Source organism: Hemitrygon akajei, chromosome 4, assembly GCF_048418815.1.
Source record: "Hemitrygon akajei chromosome 4, sHemAka1.3, whole genome shotgun sequence".
Lineage (NCBI taxonomy): Eukaryota > Metazoa > Chordata > Chondrichthyes > Myliobatiformes > Dasyatidae > Hemitrygon > Hemitrygon akajei.
The window spans coordinates 176,053,513-176,073,750 of NC_133127.1; the positions used below are offsets into that span (position 1 = coordinate 176,053,513).

Here is a 20,238-nt window from a genome sequence, read left to right on the forward strand (position 1 = left end):
TTTATCTATTTATTTATTTAAATTTCGTATCCGTCCCACAACGCGAGGGAGTAAAAATTGTTGGTGTTATGACTCCATCGCAATGTGCAAACGTGTGAATTTAAAAGCCTAATGGCTTGTAGAAAGAAGCTGTCCTGTGGTCTGCTAGTCCTGGCTTTAATGCTGCGACACCATTTGCCAGAAGGAATCTGCTGAAGCAGTCTGTGGTTGGGGTGACTGGTGTCCCCGAGGATCTTCCAGGCCTTCTTTATGCACCTGATGCTGTAAATGTCCTTAATGGATGGAAGTTCACATCCACAGATACTCTGGGCTGTCTGTACGGCTCTCTGCAGTACCCATCAATCAAGGTTGGTGTAGTTTCCGTACCAGGCGGTGAAAGAGCCAGTCAGGATGCTCTCAATGGTGCCCCTGTAGAAGGTCTTGAGGATTTGGGGGCTCAGGATGAACTTCTTCAGTTGCCTGAGGTGGAAGAGACACTGTTGTGGTCCAGATGAGATCTTCAGTGATGTGTATAGAGTCCAGGTGAGAGCTTCGATATACCCATCACTGAAAAACTTGAAACTCTCACCTTCTCGACTGCAGATCCATTGATGTTGATTGGGGCGAGCCTGTCTCTGTTCCTCCTGTAAACCCCAATTAGCACTTTTGTTTTTTGAACCTTGAGGGAGAGGTTGTTATCTTGACACCACTGTGTCATGGTGCCAACCCCTCCTCTGTAGGCTGTCTCATCGCCGCTAGAAATAAGGCTGGTCAGTGTCATGCCATCTGCAAATTTGATCAGATTATTGTAGAATTTGAGTAAATGTGTGGTTGACAGTGAGCATGGACTCAGCAAGCTGAAGGCCCTGGTTCTGTGTTATATAGGAGTAGAATTAGACTATTCGACTCTTTGAGTTTGCTCTGCCATTCAATTGTAGTTGATTTTTTTCCAACCCCATTCTCCCGCCTTCTTCCCACAATCCTTAACATCCTTACCAATCAAGAAACTAACCATCTCTGCCTTAAATCCACCCAGTGACTAAATCCCCACAACCTGCTGCAGCAACAAATACTACAGAGTCACCTTTGCCTGAAGAAATTCCTCCTCATAGACACAAGGGATTTGGCCCATGCTGGAAATTTTCAGCAACACACACACGCAATGTTGAAAGAACTCAACAGTTCAGGCAGTGCCAGTATGGACGGATAGAATAACAGTTGATGTTTTGAGCCGAGACCCTAGATCAGGATTCATTTCCCCTCATCTCAGTTTTAAAGGGATGTTCCTTTATTCTGAGGCCATTGTATATTTCATGTTACTATGACTCTTAGTGGTGCTCGTTGATCATCTTTTGTGGCGGAATTGGCTGTTTGGCTCAATTCCATTGCCAGATTTCTATGTAGTGTCACTGGGATGGCATATTTATTGCTGATTTATTTCCTTTTGAACTTGCACACTTTGCTCTCTTCTGCACTCTGGTTGAACGCCCTAGTTGGGTGGACTTTCATTGTTTCTGTTACGGTTATTACTCTATAGATTTGTTAAGTATTCCCACAAGAAAATGAATCTCAGGGTTGTATAGGGTGACATATGTGTATGTTGATTATAGAATTTACTTTGAACTTTGAAAAAAAAATGAGTAGATTTGAAAGGTAGGGGAATGGAGAGAGAAAAACAAGATGATAGGTGAAACCAGGAGGGAGGGATGAAGTAAAGAGCTGGGAAATTGATTGGTAAAAAAGATACAAGGCTACGGAAGGGCACCAGAGGGAGGTGATGGGCAGGCAGGAAAGTAAGGTGAGAGAGGGAAAAGGGGATAGGAAATGGTGAAGGAAGAGGAGTAGAGGCATTATTGGAAGTTTGAGAAATCGATGTTCATGCCATCAGTTTGGAGGCTACCCAGTAGAATATGAGGTGTTTTTCCTCCAACCTGAGTGTGGCCTCATCATGTCAGTAGAGGAGGCCATGGATTGACATACCAGAATGAGAAGTGGAATTAAAATGGGTGATCACTGGGAGATCCTGTTTCTTCTGGTGTACGGAGCTTAGGTGCTCTGCGAAACAGTCTCCCAATCAACATCAGGTCTCACCAATATGCAGGAGGCCACCCCGGGAGCACTCAACACAGTATATGACCCCAACAGACTCGCAGGTACGGTGTTACCTCACCTGGAAGGACTGTTTGGGGCCCTGAATGGTAGTGAAGGAGAAGCCACTTCCCATTACCACCCATTTTAATTCCACATCCCATTCCCATTTTGATAAGTCGATAAGAGCTTCCTGATGTATGCATCTTTGCTGTCCAGATGTTCCAGGGTTGAGTGAAAAGCCAATGAGATGGCATCTGCTGTGGACCTGTTGCTCCGCTAGGCAAATTGGAGCAGATCTAAGTCGCTTCTCAGGCAGGAGTTGATTAGGTTTTATCACCAGCCTCTCAAAACACTTCCATCATTGTGGATGTAAGTGCTATTGGATGATAGCCATTGAGGCAGATCACCACGCTCTTCTTGGGCATCAGTTTAAATGAAACTTGCTTGAAGCAGGTGGGTACCACACACTGCCAAAGCAAGAACTCAGTGAACACCCCAGCCAGTTGATCAGCACAGATCTTTAATACTGTGCTTGAAGCTGTTGTGGTTCTGATATCCACTATTTCCTCAAAAGAAATCAGGTAAATGACTGTACTACTGGAACTACCATTAGGCACAATTGTTCCCTTGCATTGATTTCGTCTTTAACAAGAATTTGTTTTGGTGGAACTGAAAAAAGCTTAATCCCTGATTGATGCGAAAGCATTTGAAAAAAGCTTTCCTCCTGCGGTAATGAGACCAAAGACTGATGCTGTGATCAGCAAAGGTACCTGAGCCCTCCTTGTGCCCTCCCGCTTCGATTAGGGAGCCTTTCAGGTATGGTTCCCATGTGTAACCCTCAGGTTCAGCCAGTGGCACCGTCTCCAGCCCCACCAAACTTGTGAAATCTCGTTTGTGTGGATGCTGCGTGATGTTTTCCCCTGTTACAAATCAGTACCACGAAATAACAACCAGTACATCGTATGCAATTAAACGATTTAGCTTTATAACTCTTAATTTGACTATAGGGTTAGTAAAGAAAAACAAAAAGAAAAGGGTCCATTTTAATGAAACAGCCTAATGTGCACGTTGGAGCTCACGGTTTTCCCGTCCATTAGTTCTCCATCAGTTTCCCCCCGGTGTTGTTGACTCCCAGCCCCATTCCAAGCCCATTCCATCCTGCAGTCTACAACCTCTCCATTCCAGCGTCTTCCAGACCTCAAACAACTCGCTCTCAGGCGCACAACAAGAAAAAAACGCTCCCTTTATTGGTCGGCAGAACATTCCAAAACCCCCATTATCTCTAGTCATAACCCAAACACTGCTGCTACAGAACAGCCATTACATTAGCAGTGAGTTATAGTATTCAAAGACCGACTTGAGTTTTGCTTCCAATAGATTTTATGTTTGTTATGTTGCTGTGATTTTCTATAAGCCTGTTCTTTCAGAGCCTCCTCTGTGCTGCTTTTCAGATGGCGAACAAAGCAGAACCTGGACTATTGCTTCCTGATGATGTATGCCCAGAAAAAGGGGATTTACTATGTCCAGGTAATGAATGTTTCTTCTGCCAACACACTTCAAAAGCCACTGCAGTTTTGGGTGCTGTGTGCCTTCAGTTGATGAAGGGGTGGTTAGGAGATTTGCTTCTCCTTAGGTGCCAGTGTTATTGCTCACCCAGCTGCAGAGATGGTGCATTTTTCTAATGTCATATAGCAGCGGCATGTTTGTTTGGGCTGCACCACCCAGCAAACCCCAATTTTACCCTACCCTAATCGCGGGACAATTTACCCACCGATTAACCTCCCAACTAAGCTACCAGCTGATACATCTTTGGATTGTAGGAGGAAACTGGAGCACCCAGAGGAAATCCACACATTCATGAGGAGAACTTACAAACTCCTGACAGACAGTGGTGAGAATTGAGTCCAGGTCACTGGTACCATAAAGTGTTGTGCTAACCACTGCCGCCTGTATTGGAGCAAGCTTCAATTATATTGATGATTGGCTTCACAGGTCCAATTCAACCCCGTACTCAATCAACTCCCTGTTGTGAGGGAGTTGTAGCGCAGTTTCTGACTGCGGCATAGATGGAAATCTGGGAATCCTTTTCTGTGTTTGGATACTGGTGCATAAGGCATGAAAGGAGTTAATCCTGAGAGTAGGCTTGCCTGGAACAAAGCAATATCCATTCAGGAACAACACGTGCATGAATGTAGGTCATTTAAAGTTTCATAAGCTTATTTTTGAAGAATTTTAACACTGAGGTGCACAAGAAGAGGTTGAGACAAGTGACCAAACACTTGATCAAAGTGAAAGCTTTAAGAGCATCATGACTGGAATAGTTAATAACCATATAACAATTACAGCACGGAAACAGGTCATCTTGGCCCTTCTAGTCCGTGCTGAACGCTTTCTCTCACCTAGTCCCACCTACCTGCACTCAGCCCATAACCTTCCATTCCTTTCCTGTCCATATACCTATCCAATTTTACTTTAAATGACAAAATTGAACCTGCCTCTACCACTTCTACTGGAAGTTCGTTTCACACAGCTACCACACTCTGAGTAAATAAGTTCCCCCTCGTGTTACCCCCTAAACTTTTGCCCCTTAAGTCTCAACTCATGTCCTCTTATTTGAATCTCCCCTACTCTCAGTGGAAAAAGCCTATCTACGTCAACTCTATCTATCCCCCTCATAATTTTAAATACCTCTATCAAGTCCCTGCTCAACCTTCTACGCTTCAAAGAGTAAAGACCTAACTTGTTCAACCTTTCTCTGTGACTTAGGTGCTGAAACCCAGGTAACATTCCAGTAAATCCCCTCTGTACTCTCTGTATTTTGTATTTATGATAAATGGTAGGAATGCTGAATGGCAGCATGTTGAGTAAACAGTGTTACTTAAGTGGTGTGAGACTGTTGGGTGCATGTTTACAGTCAGCACAGGAGCAAACAGAACTTGCTGGTTCAATGGTCTGCTCATGTAAGATGATGCAGTGCATTATTCCTGTGGAGCTGTATGTAAATGGGGCAGAACTGTTTGCACTGGTAACTGTTCCAAATTATAAAAGCCTCATGACCTCCAGATAGACCCCTCCATTGTTTGACAATGCATCCTTGATATTGTCCCTCATTCAAGGATGCGGGTACAACCCTTAGCAGTCACCTCCTACTATGCAAAATCCACATGGACCTCTAGGCAGGTGTTTGGATTCCATACGTAGTCATCTCTCACTGGACACAGAGCTCAGCTTGACACTACCGTTGGCCACTGCCAGGACCTTGACCCAACATTAAAGCCTCCGAGTATTACAGGAAGGATATTAATAAGGTTGAAAGAATGCAGAGAAGGCTTACAAGGATGTTGCCGGGACTTGAGAAACTGAGTTATAGAGGAAGGTTGAATAGGTTAGGACTTTATTCCCTGGAGCGTAGGAGAATGAGGGGTGATTTGATAGAGGTATATAAAATTATGATGGGTATAGACAATAGACAGTAGGTGCAGGAGTAGGCCATTCGGCCCTTCTAGCCAGCACTGCCATTCACTGTGATCATGGCTGATTATACACTATCAGTACTCCATTCCTGCCCTCTCCCCATATCCCTTGACCCTGCTATCTATAAGAGCTCTATCTAACTCTCTCTTGAATGCATCCAGAGACTTGGCCTCCACTGCCTTCTGGGGCAGAGCATTCCACATATCCACCACTCTCTGAGTGAAAAAGTTATTCCGCATCTCTGTTCTAAATGGCCTACCCCTTATTCTTAAACTGTGGCCTCTAGTTCTGGACTCACCCATCAGCGGGAACATGCTTCCTGCCTCCAGCATGTCCAATCCCTTAATAATCATATATGTTTCAATCAGATCCCCTCTCATCCTTCTAAATTCCAGTGTATACAAGCCCAGTCACTCCAATCTTTCAACATATGACAGTCCCGCCATTCCAGGAATTAACCTTGTGAACCTATGCTGCACTCCCTCAATAGCAAGAATGTCCTTCCTCAAATTTGGAGACCAAAACTGCACACAATACTCCAGGTGGGGTCTCACCAGGGCCCTGTACAGCTGCAGAAGGACCTCTTTACTCCTATACTCAATTCCTCTTGTTATAAAGGCCAGCATGCCATTAGCTTTCTTCACTGCCTGCTGTACCTGAATGCTTGCTTTCATTGACTGATGTACAAGAACATCTAGATCTCGTTGTACTTCCCCTTTTCCTAACTTGACTCCATTTAGATAGTAATCTGCCTTCCTGTTCTTGCCACCAAAGTGGATAACCTCACATTTATCCACTTTAAGCTGCATCTGCCATACATTTGCCCACTCAACTAGCCTGTCCAAGTCACCCTGCATTCTCATAACATCCTCCTGACATTTCACACTGCCACCCAGCTTTGTGTCATCGGCAAATTTGCTAATGTTACTTTTAATGCCTTCATCTAAATCATTAATGTATATTGTAAACAGCTGCGGTCCCAGCACCGAACCTTGCGGTACCCCACTGGTCACAGTCTGCCATTCCGAAAGGGACCCGTTAATCGCTACTCTTTGTTTCCTGTCAGCCAGCCAATTTTCAATCCATGTCAATACTCTACCCCCAATACCAGGTGCCCTAATTTTGCCCACTAATCTCCTATGTGGGACTTTATCAAAAGCTTTCTGGAGGTCCAGGTACACTACATCCACTGGCTCTCCTTTGTCCATTTTCATCGTTACATCCTCAAAAAACTCCAGAAGATTAGTCAAGCATGATTTTCCCTTCATAAGTCCATGCTGACTCGGACTGATCCTTCGACTGCTATCCAACTGTGTCGGAATTTCCTCTTTTATAATTGACTCCAGCATCTTTCCCACTACTGACGTCAGGCTAACCGGTCTATAATTCCCTGTTTTCTCTCTCGCTCCTTCCTTGAAAATTGGGACAACATTAGCCACCCTCCAGTCCGCAGGAACTGATCCTGAATCTATAGAACATTAGAAAATGATTACTAATTTGTCCATGATTTCTAGAGCCACCTCCTTAAGTACCCTGGGATGCAGACCATCAGGTCCCGGGGACTTATCAGCCTTCAGACTCAACAGTCTATCCAACACCGTTTCTTGTCTAATATAAATTTCCTTCAGTTGATCCATTACCCTAGTTCCTTTGGCCACTATTACATCTGGGAGGTTGTTTGTGTCTTCGCTTGTGAAGACAGATCCAAAGTACCTGTTCAACTCATTTGCCATTTCCTTGCTCCCCATAATAAATTCACTGATTTCTGTCTTCAATGGCCCAATTTTGGTCTTAACTATTTTTTTGCTTTTCACATACCTAAAGAAGCTTTTACTATCCTCCTTTATATTCTTGGCTAGTTTACCTTCGTACCTCATTTTTTCTCTGCGTACTGCCTTTTTTGTTATCTTCTGTTGCTCTTTAAAAGCCTCCCAGTCCTCTGGCTTCCCGCTCATCTTTGCTATGTTATACTTCTATTTTATTTTTATACTGCCCTTTACTTCCCTCGTCAGCCACGGCCGCCCTTTCCTCCCCTTAGGATCTTTCTTCCTCTTTGGAATGAACCGATACTGCACCTTCTGCGTTATTCCCAGAAATACCTACCATTGTTGTTCCACTGTCTTCCCTGCTAGGGTATTGTTCCATTGAACTTTGGCCAGCTCCTCCCTCATAGCTCCATAGTTCCCTTTGCTCAACTGTAATACTGACACATCCGAATTTTCCCTTCTCCTTCTCAAATTGTAGGTTAAAACATATCATATTATGGTCACTACCTCCTAATAGCTCTTTTACCTCGAGATCCCTGATCAAATCCGGTTCATTGCACAACACTAAATCTAGAATTGCCTTCTCCCTGGTAGGCTCCAGTACAAGCTGTTCTAAGAATCCATTTCCGAGGCACTCTGAACTCCCTTTCTTGGGGTCCAGTACCATTCTGATTCTCCCAGTCTACCTGCATGCTGAAATCCCCCATGACAACTGTATCATTACCTTTGCGACATGCCAATTTTAACACTTCATTCAATTTACACCCTACATCCAGACTACTGTTTGGGGGCCTGTAAATAACTCCCATTAGGGTCTTTCTACCCTTAGAATTTCTCAGTTCTATCCATACTGACTCTACATCCGCTATACATCACTCTATAGATAGAGTGAATGTAAGCAGGCTTTTTCCACTGAGGCCAGGGGGGAAAAAATCCAGAGGTCATGGGTTAAGGGTGAAAGGGGAAAAGTTTAAAGGGAACATTGGGGGGCTTCTTCACGCAGAGAGTGGTGGGAGTGTGGAATGAGCTGCCAGGTGAAGTGGTGAATGCGGGCTCACTTTTGACATTTAAGAAAAACCTGGACAGGTACATGGATGAGAGGTGTATGGAGGGATATGGCCCAGGTGCAGGTCAGTGGGACTAGGCAGAAAAATGGTTCGGCACAGCCAAGAAGGGCCAAAAGGCCTGTTTCTGTGCTGTAATGTTCTATGGTTCTATAGGAATATATTTAGTCAATATTTGTTAACCATTGGCCAGATCAACCTATGTGTAAGGAGCAACAAAAGCAAAACCAATCTGTTTTGATACGTGTGTCCAGCATGTTGGCTCCAAGTTCCTCAATAATCTATACACCTTCCATACTGGGAATTACAGTACATTGATGGCTTTTCATTATTCCCAAGTCCATATCGTTTAGCAGGTTGTCATAGGTTACAACAGGATATTGACAAGATGCAGAGCTGGAGTGGCAGATGGAGTTCAACCTGGAAAAGTGTGAAGTGATTCACTTTGGAAGGTCAAATTTGAAGGCAGAATGCAGACTTAATAACAGGATTCTTGGCAGTATGGAGGAACAGAGGGGTCTTGTGGTCCATTTCCATAGATCCCTCAAAGCTGCCATGCAAATTGATGGGATTGTGTTGGCCTTCATTAATCCTCGAGTTTTAAGAGCCATCAGGTAATGTTGCAGCTCTATAAAACTCTGGTTAGATTACACTTGGAATATTGTGTTCAGTTCTGGTTGCCTCATTCCAGACACGAAGCTTTAGAGATCGTGCTGAGGAGATTTACCAGCATGCTGCCCGGATTAGAGTGTATGTCTTATGAAGTTAGCTTGTACGAGCTGTGACTTTTCCCTTTGGAGCAAGGGAGGCTGAGAGGTGTACTTGATAGATAGAGCTTGATAGACTAAAGACTTGATAGATAGAGCTCTTAAAGATAGCAGAGTTAAGGGATATGGGGAGAAGGCAGGAATGGGGTACTGATTGTGGATGATCAGCCATGATCATATTGAATGGCGGTGCTGGCTCAAAGGGCTGAATGGCCTTCTGCACCTATTGTCTATTACAACATGATAAGAGGCATGGATTGAGTGGAAAGTCAGAGACTTTTTCTCAGGGTTGAAATGGCGAATACAGGGGGCATAATCTTAAGGTAATTGGAGGATAATATGAGGAATGTCATCAGAATTTTTTTTACAGAGCGTGAGGTGTGTGGAACGTTCTGCCACAGGTGATGGTAGAAGCAGATATATTAGGGACATTTAGGAAACTCTTAGATAGGCACATGGAAGATAGGAAACGGAGGACTATGTAGGAGAGAAGGGTTTGACTGATCTTAGAATAGGTTAAAAGTTTGGCATTGCAATGTGGGCTGAAGGGCCTGTACTGTGCTGTAGTGTGCTAAGTTCTCAAATCCTGGTGATCCCTGCTCATTGTCACTGTTGACTGTGAAAGTATCTTAAAAAGATATTACAGTGGTGGTTTCAGAAGGCATTAATTCTGGCCTCACTGGTAATGCCTATATCCAGTACAGGAACTATAATAAATGTCAGCTTGTAATGCAGACACAGAAATCGAGCATCAGAGACTGGGGAGTCAAAGTGTTATCAGACACAGAGTGGCGTGAATGCTAGTCTCCTGTACTTGTATGATTCACTGGTTTTCCTGTAGTGAAAAAGCCACTGCATTGAGTGATGTGACAACAGATTTAGATAAATATTGACTTTAAAATAAAAATCTACGTACTGCACAAGAAACAGAACTAAAGGAATCTGTTGGCTTCCTTAGAAGGAAATTGTATGTAATCATTAGTGGATAGATGTGTTGTCTGTTCACACCAAGACGTCAAATTTAATACCACCCACGAACAAAGAAAGATCTGAGCATTTGGAACCGGTAATGTAATTCCTTTATATTATAACATCAGTTTATTTCTTGGGTTCCCATCATGACAGAGGCTAGCCTTTCAGCACAATTGGTCACTCCAGTTAATGACTGAGTGCAGTGGGAATGCAATGCAACAAAGGATCCAATAATGAGCTGGCAATTGTCCTGAAGATTTGTTCTGTAGAATCACATGGGATCTACTCGATTGCTGTGGAAAAGACCTGCTGGAAAAAGCAGGATAAATTATATTCCTGCTAATTATCACATCAAACTATCAGCAGCAAAAAGATGAAAAGTGCCATTAAACCTTCAGTGGCCTTTACTCTGTTCACTTGCTTTGTTTGGGTTTATCCAGTGGTAAATGCCAGTTCAAAACCCATTTATTTAACCTTGCTTTTAACTAGTGTCTTTTTGCCTTTTATTTTCATGTTTGCACTTTATCCCATTGTAAAGTACTTGAACTACATTGTATGAAAAGTGCTTTAGAGAAAAAAGTTATTATTTTTTATTATTATTTATTTTTTCTCAGCTCAAGCTGGTAAAACCTGAGGTGCAGGCACAGCCAAACACACTCATTTCTCAATTGCTGGGAACTTTTGAACTATTCTAGTGGTGTGTAGCATAGTGGCTTTCTAGAGATTTGCATAAATATTACTGTGTAGGCCTAATTGTTTAATGCTATTGTGTAGCGACTTTGGAATGATACCAATTGTTGCTCTTACTAATGGGGCAATGTATACCTTGTTCATGTTCCATAGTCTTTCAATTTCCTCTTCTAATTCAGCATATTTCTGGTGTTTTTCAATTATTTATTTGTGTGTGTTTGGAATGGCTACATCTGTTAAGTAAGTTGTTCTTGCTTGTTTATCCTGTGATATTATATCTGGATGGTTATTATTGATTGTCCTGTAATGGACTGGTAGTAATATAACATTTGTAGGACTCTGACTCTAAAACCGATCAGGCCTGTATTTATAGTAAGGAACAATGTCTTTTGTGAGTTTGGATTTTAAAACAAGATTTTGGTACATGATGTTTGCCACTTGATTGTGTTTGTGTAAGTAATCAGATTGAGTTAAACTGCTGCAGGATCCTGTAATGTGTTGGATTGTTTCTGGTTTCTCTTGGCATTCTCTGCATTTATCATCTTGGATTTGTTGGTCTTTTATTAATGTCTTCTTGATAATTTTTGTGTTAACCACCTGGTCCTGTATGATCACAAGGAACCACTCTGTTTCAGACTATTAATAATTATTATTATTTACCACTTTGATCCATCTGTGTATCAAGGAGATGAAATCCAGAGGTTTTTGAAACCATGAGGGGGATAGATCTGGTGAATAGCCAAGTCTTTTCTTCAGCATTTGGGAGTGCAAAACTAGAGGGCATAGGCTTAAAGTGGGAGGGGAGAGTTTTAAAAGGGACCTGAGGAGAAACTCACTGAGTTTGTGAGCATGTTTGGTATATTATCGGAGGAAGTGGCAGGGACTAGTCCAATTATGATATTTAAGAGGTATTAGGACAGTTTTATGGATAGAAAAGGTTTAGAGGGCTCTGGGGAAAATGCAGTCTAATGGGACCAGCATAGTTCGGCAACTTAGTCAGCAATGTTTCCCCAATTTATTTATTTATTTTACAGCTTCATGGCTCATTGGCTCTGAGCAGGAAATTTTTACACAGCCTGGAAACTGCACAAAGCTTTAATAAAACACTCTATGCAAGACAATTCCAGCTATGTGCTCGGCCGTATTTCTGTTACTGTGCGGCCGCACCTCTGCACAGCTTAGAGAGAACAGTGTGGGTCAGCATGGGCAAGTAGGGCTGAATGGCCTGCTTCCATAGTGTTTAGTTCCATGACTTTATGACTGGGAAAAAAGGAAAAGAACAACATTTGGTTAAAATCAGCATCAAGGAGCCTCTATAAAATTGAAATCAGGGAGATATTTTCCACTCGCTGAAGCCATATGTAGCACAAGAGAGAGTGCACATGCTCGCTGGAGGCAAACAACTCCAGTCCCAGTGTGTGTTGTAGAGAGTTTTTCATGGCAGCGTGAAAGGCTGATCATTTCCAGTTGCCTCACCAGTGACCATGAGGTCACAAGTGTACAGTAGATGTCCAAGGTCATTTAGAAAGTGTTCAGATCCATTTGCAGCTCCTCAGATAATGAGGTAATCTGTATTTGCATCCAGAGCTGGAATGATCTGTGATGAGGAACATGTGGCACGGTGAGTCAATAACCATCTCCAACAGGAAAGAGCGTAACCATTTTGCATTGGCATTCAGTGCTATTGCTATTTTCACATTCCTTGACATCATTGTCTGGGCAGCTTTTTTAGATTAGATCAAGATTTAGTGTTCTGTTGTGAGTCATCTCCTGGTACCCCAGAGTTTTGCCCCATTCATAAGGTTTGAGTCAGCACTGCATTTGAATCACACTGGCCTGAATTAAACAGCTCAGATGAGATACAGTAGCCTCATCACCACAAATCCTACCTCACAGAAGGTATTCTCTCTTCTCCCCTCTTCCATCGGTTATAATCTTGAACTTCTTCAGTAGCTTTATTCTTCATTTTTACCGGTTTAACTTATTCTAGCTCAATGCACTGTGCACTGATTTGATCTGTATGAACAGTATGCAAGACAACTATCTTGATAGATGTGATGACACTGAATAAACCAATACTAATACCAGTACAAATCCATCACCATTAACGATGATTGTCCATCACTAATGTACCAAGGTGTACCAACTACACCATGCTAATATATCACAAGTGAGACTTAGAGAGATTTGCTACCACTGACTGAACAATGTATCTTATTTCTATTAAGATAGCAGATTACCCTCATTATTGCATCCCACTATCCCATTGGCCACTGGTTCAGTCCTTTTTCAGAAACTGTGTAAGAATAGTTTCAGCACCTGTATAACATAAATTTATTCAAAGCATTATTTCTAGTCCCAGCTATATTAATTAGCTTAACTGTACAGTAACACTGACATATTCTGCAAATGATTAATTGTAGCATTCTCCCTCAAGAGTCATAAAAAGGTTAAGGCAAGCATCAGGCTTTATTTCTCGAAGAACAAAATTAAAGCATAAGGTAAAAACATTACACACAATTCTTATCAAATACAGCCTGTAGTCTGCATGGTTGCTATAAAGGATATGGAGACATTAGAGAAGGTGCAATAATACATTTACAATATCTGTGAGAACATTCTCATAAAAAAAATGAACAGGCTAGAGCCGAGGTATTTAAATTTGCAGTTTAATAGAAATGACACAGAAGGAGTCTTGACAGTGTAGAGAGCAACAGGACTAACAGCCGCCAAATTAGTCACTGGGAAATTAAATCCTCTTGGGCACAGAAATAGAAATGGAGAGGGGGAGAGTGTAACGATTGATGGAGGGAGGAAGGGATAGAGGGGCAGGATAGATAAAGGGAGAGAGAAGGGAGTATTGGGGTAGATTGTGAAGGAGAAAGGGGTGGAATTCACCAACAAAGGGAATGGGTGGGATACAGATAACAAAAAGCTAGTGGAATATTTGAGAGAGGATTGTGCGGATGGTAGACCATAAAATTGCTGTGGAATATATGGGCTAAATATGTTCCCTGTGTTTGTTTTGCACAGTGGAATAAATGTCTGTCATTTTTGATCCTGGGTTGAGCTGTTATCCATTGTCATCTTGTATTCATCAGGTATTTGGCAGCTTTTTTTTTAGCATGACGCACCAGACAGTCAGCCATTCTTGTCTGGCGCTTGGTGTCAGGATTGGTCTCCTTTCGGATTAACCTTGTATTTTTTACGAGGCCGAGTGGCTAGCTCGACGCTCAACCCAGCACGGATGGAAAGTGTGCTCGGGAGTGGCCCGACTTGGACTCGAACTCGGGAACCTTCGCTCCGGAGTCCGGCGCTGGTGCCACTGCGCCACCAGCAAGCCACTTGGCTGATGATTTTCTTAAAAGCCCCAGAATAAAGCTTGACTGGCCCCCCCCAGTCAAATTGCTTCTCCCCACTCTAACAGCAAGTTTCATCTTTTCTGAGTTGCTCATACTTCCATTATTATCTATCATTTCTGCCTCTTGTCGTATCAAAATATAATGATTTCCTCTGCAGTTCTTTTCAGAGGTAGAAATGAACCAGGAAAGATTGCTATGCAGTTTTGTATGACTTTGGCCTTGTTTACACATGCCCCACCAAGCTGTGTTTTTAAGGCATGATGCGCTGAGCCTGAGGCAAAAAATGAGCTAATTCTATGTTGTGCTTTCCCCACAGCTTGAAGACGACATAGTTGCCAAAGATCATTACTTCAGCACCATGAAAAATTTTGCACTTCAGCTTTCTTCAGAAGACTGGGTGATTCTAGAGTTCTCACAGTTGGGGTTTATAGGTAAAGGAAAACTCTTTGAAGCAGAAAGCCAGTGAGGAAGCACACCTGGTAATGCCTGTGCATTTTAACATCAAAGTCAAACAGAAATAACACAGAAACTGGTTGGACTAGTGATGGATAATAAAACCACTGTGCCTTAATCATTTGCTAGCACTTATAGTTATTTTAATTGAAGCAAAGTATCATTTTGCAGATTGCTGTTTTAGACTGCATAATTACCACCTCCATAAAACTGCCTTTGATGCATGAACAACCTGCCATTTAATACTAACTCTTTATTTCCATGACATTCATTCCTCTGCTTCTTGCTCACCTTGAAAGCCTTGACCTTATTTTCAAATCATTCCCTGGAGGATCCATCTGAGCAACTTCTCCATATCCTGTAGTGGGGGAGTTTAGGACCAGACAGCGCAGCCTTGGAATAAAAAGATGTCCCTTTAGAGCAGAGATGAGGAGGAACTTCTTTAGCCAGAGGGTAGTGACACTGTGGAATTCATTGCTACAGGCAGCTGTGTTAGGGTATACTTAAAGCGGCAGTTGATAGGTTCTTGATAAACGAGGGTGGCAAAGGGTATGGGGGGGAAGACAGGAGAATAGGGTAGAGAGAGATAATGGATCAGCCATGATAGAATAGCAGAGCAGATTCAGTGGGCTGAATTGATTGAATTCTGCTCCTCTGTCTTATGGTCATACAATCCCAGTCACTCAAGCACTCCTCGTTCCAGGTTAAAGTCCTCTCCCTCCTCTCTCATTGTCTCTGATTCTTCTTTGCTTCCTCTTCACCCGCAACCCCACCCACACCACCAAATTTGCTCCGTTTTATCGTTCTTGTGGTTTTATTTCCCACTCCCCATTCCTCACTGCTGTGCTTTGATTCTAGCTTGTCAGCATCCTCAGTCCCTGAGCAAGGACCTTTCAAATGTTTTCCACAGGCAGACAGCTACGGTTATGTAAATATAACTGTAGTTATACAGTCCATAATGTAAATTATATTTTTCTCATTCTTTATCTTAAGCAAACTGCTGTACACTCATTATGCATTTACACATTTTAATGAATGTACCAGTGCCAGGTGACTGGGCTTTGTATTCAGAACACTGAGGCAGAATTGGGCTATTTAGCTGGCAAGTCTACATGATCTGTGACCTAATTTCATACGCCATCCTTTCCACCATATCTAATAACACCTTCGCTAAAAATAAACCGTAAAGAAAGATATCTAAGATGCACTCTTGATGTCGCGACAATTTTTTTTGTGGAAGAGAGTTCTAGGTGACCACATATGGAGGGCTTTCCCAACAAAAGGTCTGGTTCTGATTTTTAAAGTGTGCCAGCTACACTCGATGGCCTCTTTATTAGGTACCTCCTGTACTGAGTAAAGCAGCCACTGAGTGGATGTGCGTGATCTTTGCTGTTTCAATGTGTTACGTACCTAGAGATGTTCTTCTGTACAGCACTGTTGTAATCCATGGTTATTTTAGTTATAGTCACCTTGCTGTCAGCTTGAACCAATCTCATTATTCTTCTCTAACCTCTCTCATTAACAAGGCACTTCCCCCACCCCCCCCCCCCCCCACCAGAAATGCCACTCGCTGGGTGTTCTTTTGTTTTTTGCACGATTTTCTGTAAACTGTGTCGTGTGTCAAAATCTCAGGAGATCAGCAGTTTTTGAGATACTCAAACCACCCTGTCTGCCATCAATAATCATTCCACAGTCAAAGTCACTTAGATTACATTTCTTCCCCATTCTGATGTTTGGCTTGGACAACCAGTGAACCTCTTAACCACGTCTGCATGCTTTAATGCATTGAATTGCTGTCACATGATTGGCTGAGTAGATTTTTGCATTTATGGGTAGGTGTACCTCATAAAGTGGACACTGAATGTAATCCTATACACCCCTTTCAATCAGTGGGTTTCTATTATCAGTTCCCCTTAATATTTTGGAAACATGGATCAGATCACCCCTAAGCATTCTGATTTTTAGAGACCACAATCTAACTTTTTGCAATTTCTTGTATTTCTATTTTGGAATCCAGGTGTAGTTTCACCAGCCAACAGTGCATTCATTTTGAAGACGACAATTCTTCCAAAGATGTGGTTCTCAGAATTGCCAACAGCACTTTAGTGAAATCTGGCTAGGGCTTTACAGCAGAATGTTTGTCCTCTGCACACCTTGAGTCTTCAATTAATTTCATTATTTTAATAGGACCTTAAACTGAATTATGTAGATGAACCCACTAAATCTCTTTATATCTCAACTGCTTCTGACGTTTCAATTTTAAAAGTTCTTAAATTGAATGTTTTCTTGGTTTGTTTTGTGCCCAGTCTTCGAAGCTGGATACAAAGTTAAAATAGAAAATAATGCTTTGGGTTGAAGGCCAGTTGTCCAAATGAATGATCCCTTCAAACCACAGACGATTTTCTTATCATGGCTGTGAAGCAGTCCTCATCCTCTCACCTATTCTTGAAAATCCGGCGTGGATAGTACCGTCGCTCTGTCCGCAACAGGGAGGATTTCCTGGAGGCCAACCTTCTTAATTTCACTCCCAATTCCCATTCTGACGTGTCGGCCCATGACCTCCTCTCTTGCCATGCTGAGGCCACTCTCGGGCTGAACGAGCGTTGCCTCACACTCTGATCATGAGGAAGTCTGCAGACGCTGGAAATCCAAAGCAACGCAGGCAAAATGCTGGCGGAACTCAGCAGGTCAGGCAGCATCTGTGGAAAGGAATAAACAGTCGGTGTTTCAGACTGAAACCCTTCCTTTGGACTGAAAAGGAAGGGGGAAGACGCCAGAATAGAAAGGTGGGGGGGGGGGGAAGAAAGGAGGGTAGCTAGAAGGTGATAGATGAAGCCACACGGCATGCACATTAGTTTCTCCAACATTTGCTACCCCCTCCTCCTTCTCTCCTTTTCCATTCCCCATTTTGGCTTCCCACACCTGCCTTTCACCTCCATCCTCTGTCCTTTTCTTCCAAGGTCCACTCTTCGATCAGATTCCTCCTCCTTCAGCCCTTTTCCTTTTCCACCTCCCACCTTCTTACTTTATCCACCCCTCCTCCACTCACGTACACGTACACCCCTCATAAACACAAAAGTTTCTGCAGATGCTGGAAATCCAGAGCAACACAGACACGAAGCTGGAGGAACTCACTCAACAGGTCAGGCAGCATCTGTGGAAATGAATAAATAGTTGACATTCAAGAGTCTTGGCTCGAAACCTCATTTCCATAGATGCTGCCTGACCACATTTTTTGTGTGTTGTACCTTCTCCCTCACCAGGTTTCACCTATCACCGTCCAGTTTCCCCTGCATCTTGTTACTTTGGCTTCTTCCCCCTTCCTGAAGAAGGGTCTCGGCCTGAAATATCAACTGTTTATTCATTTCCATAGATACTGCCTGACCTGCTGAGTTCCTCCAGCATTTTTTTTTTGCATTTTGCAAGAGTAGTACACCTCACCAAATACTGAGAGTATTAATTCAGCATTACTGAACTTGATCTCAACAGTGTAACTTGTGGCAGATTGGAGCACTTCAGCTGTTCACTAAAATGATATTTTAAAAATTCATGACTGAAATGAAACAATGAGGATTTTTTTCATTGTCAAGTATTTAATATCAAAATCAGAAACACAAAATGCTGGAAGCACTCAAGCATCATCTATGGACAGAGAATTCAGTTTAATATTTCAGGTCAAAGGAAGGATCTTCCCTGCAGAGTATTAACAGCATTTTCTGTTTTTTATTTTGGATTTCCAGTACCTACATCTTCATTTTTTAATTTGCATTTATCATCATTAAGAGTTTGGGGGAGACTTTTACTTCAGCACTAGTATACACTCAGTGGCCACTTTATTAGGTACAGAAGTGGAACCTGGTATGCAACATTCCCTCTAATTTTTAGTAGTCAGTGCGCACAAAAATCTTATGTTGTGCAAATTTTTTTTTCCTGTGACAGAAGTATCTGTGCACTGAATGCACACATGGCACAGTTTATGTAGGTTTACAAAATATTTGACATAAAACTGCACAGAATAACAACAAAGTAACTTACATATTTAAGTCACTCAGTTATTTTTTTCTCTCTCCTGTCTTTGGCATTTACCCATTCTTTGTGAACTCTATCTAGACTAATAGAACTTCCATCCAATTGATAGCTTTTGATTCTCATTAACATATCCAAATGACATTCACCTAAACGGTTTCTCAGCTTGTTTTTGAGTTGATTCATTAGGCTAAAACCTCGCTGACAGTCCGCACTAGACGCAAGAAAGGTTCCCCCAATGTCCATCAACTGTGCAAGGTCGCAAAACTGTTCATTTTGAAGTACAAATGTCACCATTTGAGCAAAGTTTGAAATCAGTTTGGATTTAATTTCTTCTTGCACGGAAAATTGGAAATCATTAAACTGTCTAACTATTATAGTATTTTCAGCTAGAAAATCATGATATTTTAGACTTTGATCTCCTCTGGGTTTGATAGTTTTCGCTCTTGCCCATCAGTACCCAACCGTAACATGCATAGCACTCCTGTAACGGGTAATGACAGGTACTGTTGTCTGAGCTTTTGTACATCGTCCAAATGTGATTTACTTGCCAAATGCTGCTTCAAAAAGTCAAGTTTCCAAATATCATCCCACTTCTTTCCACTAGCAAATTCTCCAGCAACTTTCGCATCACGACAATACAAACAGATAACCCCAGTTTTTTTTTTAAAATCATACATAAATATTTCTCGTAGCTGAACGTTCATGACCTCATGAGTTTTCGGTGTAGCAGTTTCTATTTTGTTAAGCTATTCAACTTCAAACAAATTTCCAGTTCTTTTGCATTTCATGCCCTTTGCTTCTTTTGAATTTTTTTTTCAATAAAAACTCAGTAAGCTATCTACAGGATTTGAAACAGATCTTTGTAAATTTTACGATATGAACACTGTCTGCCAAAGATGGTCACCGCCATGATGCAGCTGTACAAACCGGACCAGGAAAAGTGAGGTGACGTGCATTGTGGTACCGGTATTTGAAAAACCGACTAACTAGTTAACAGAAACATTTAGCTAAAAGGTTATTTTCAATAAGTATAATTATTAATTACTACATTATTTTAGGTAACTAACCTTGTGTGCACACATTAACTTCCTTTATGCACTGGTTGAAAAACGTGTGCGCGCGCATATGCGCACAGCTCAGAGGAAACATAGCTGGTGTGGTCTTCTGCTCCTGTAGCCCATCCACTTCAAAGTTCGACATGTTGTGCATTCAGTGATGCTCTTTTGCACACCACTGTGGTAATGCATGGTTATTCAAATTACTGTCACCTTCCTGTCAGCTTAAACCAGTCTGGCCATTCTCCTCTGGCCTCTCTCATTAACAAAGCATTTTCACAAACAGAACTACCGCTCCATGGATGTTGTCTGTTTTTTCGCACTATTCTCTGTAAACTCAAGGGACTGTTGTGTATGAGAATCCCAGGAGATCAGCAGTTTCTGGGATACTCAAATCACCCCATCCGGCATCAACAATCCTTCCCCAGTCAAAGTTATTTGGATCCCATTTCCACGTAAGCTCTCGACTCTGCCTGTATTCTTTTATACATTTGAGTTTCTGCCACATGATTGGCTGATTAGATATTTTATTAATG

At 42.2% G+C, this 20,238-nt stretch overlaps 1 protein-coding gene across 1 annotated transcript in view; it reads left to right on the forward strand.

Moving 5' to 3' along the window:
* Nucleotides 1-20,238, forward strand: part of mgat4a (alpha-1,3-mannosyl-glycoprotein 4-beta-N-acetylglucosaminyltransferase A) — a 293,796-nt gene that overhangs the window by 210,146 nt on the left and 63,412 nt on the right. The window contains exons 7-8 of the mRNA XM_073044063.1: nucleotides 3,522-3,597; nucleotides 14,482-14,596. Of these exons, the coding sequence (XP_072900164.1) occupies nucleotides 3,522-3,597; nucleotides 14,482-14,596 (191 nt within the window). The remainder of the gene's footprint in view (nucleotides 1-3,521; nucleotides 3,598-14,481; nucleotides 14,597-20,238) is intronic.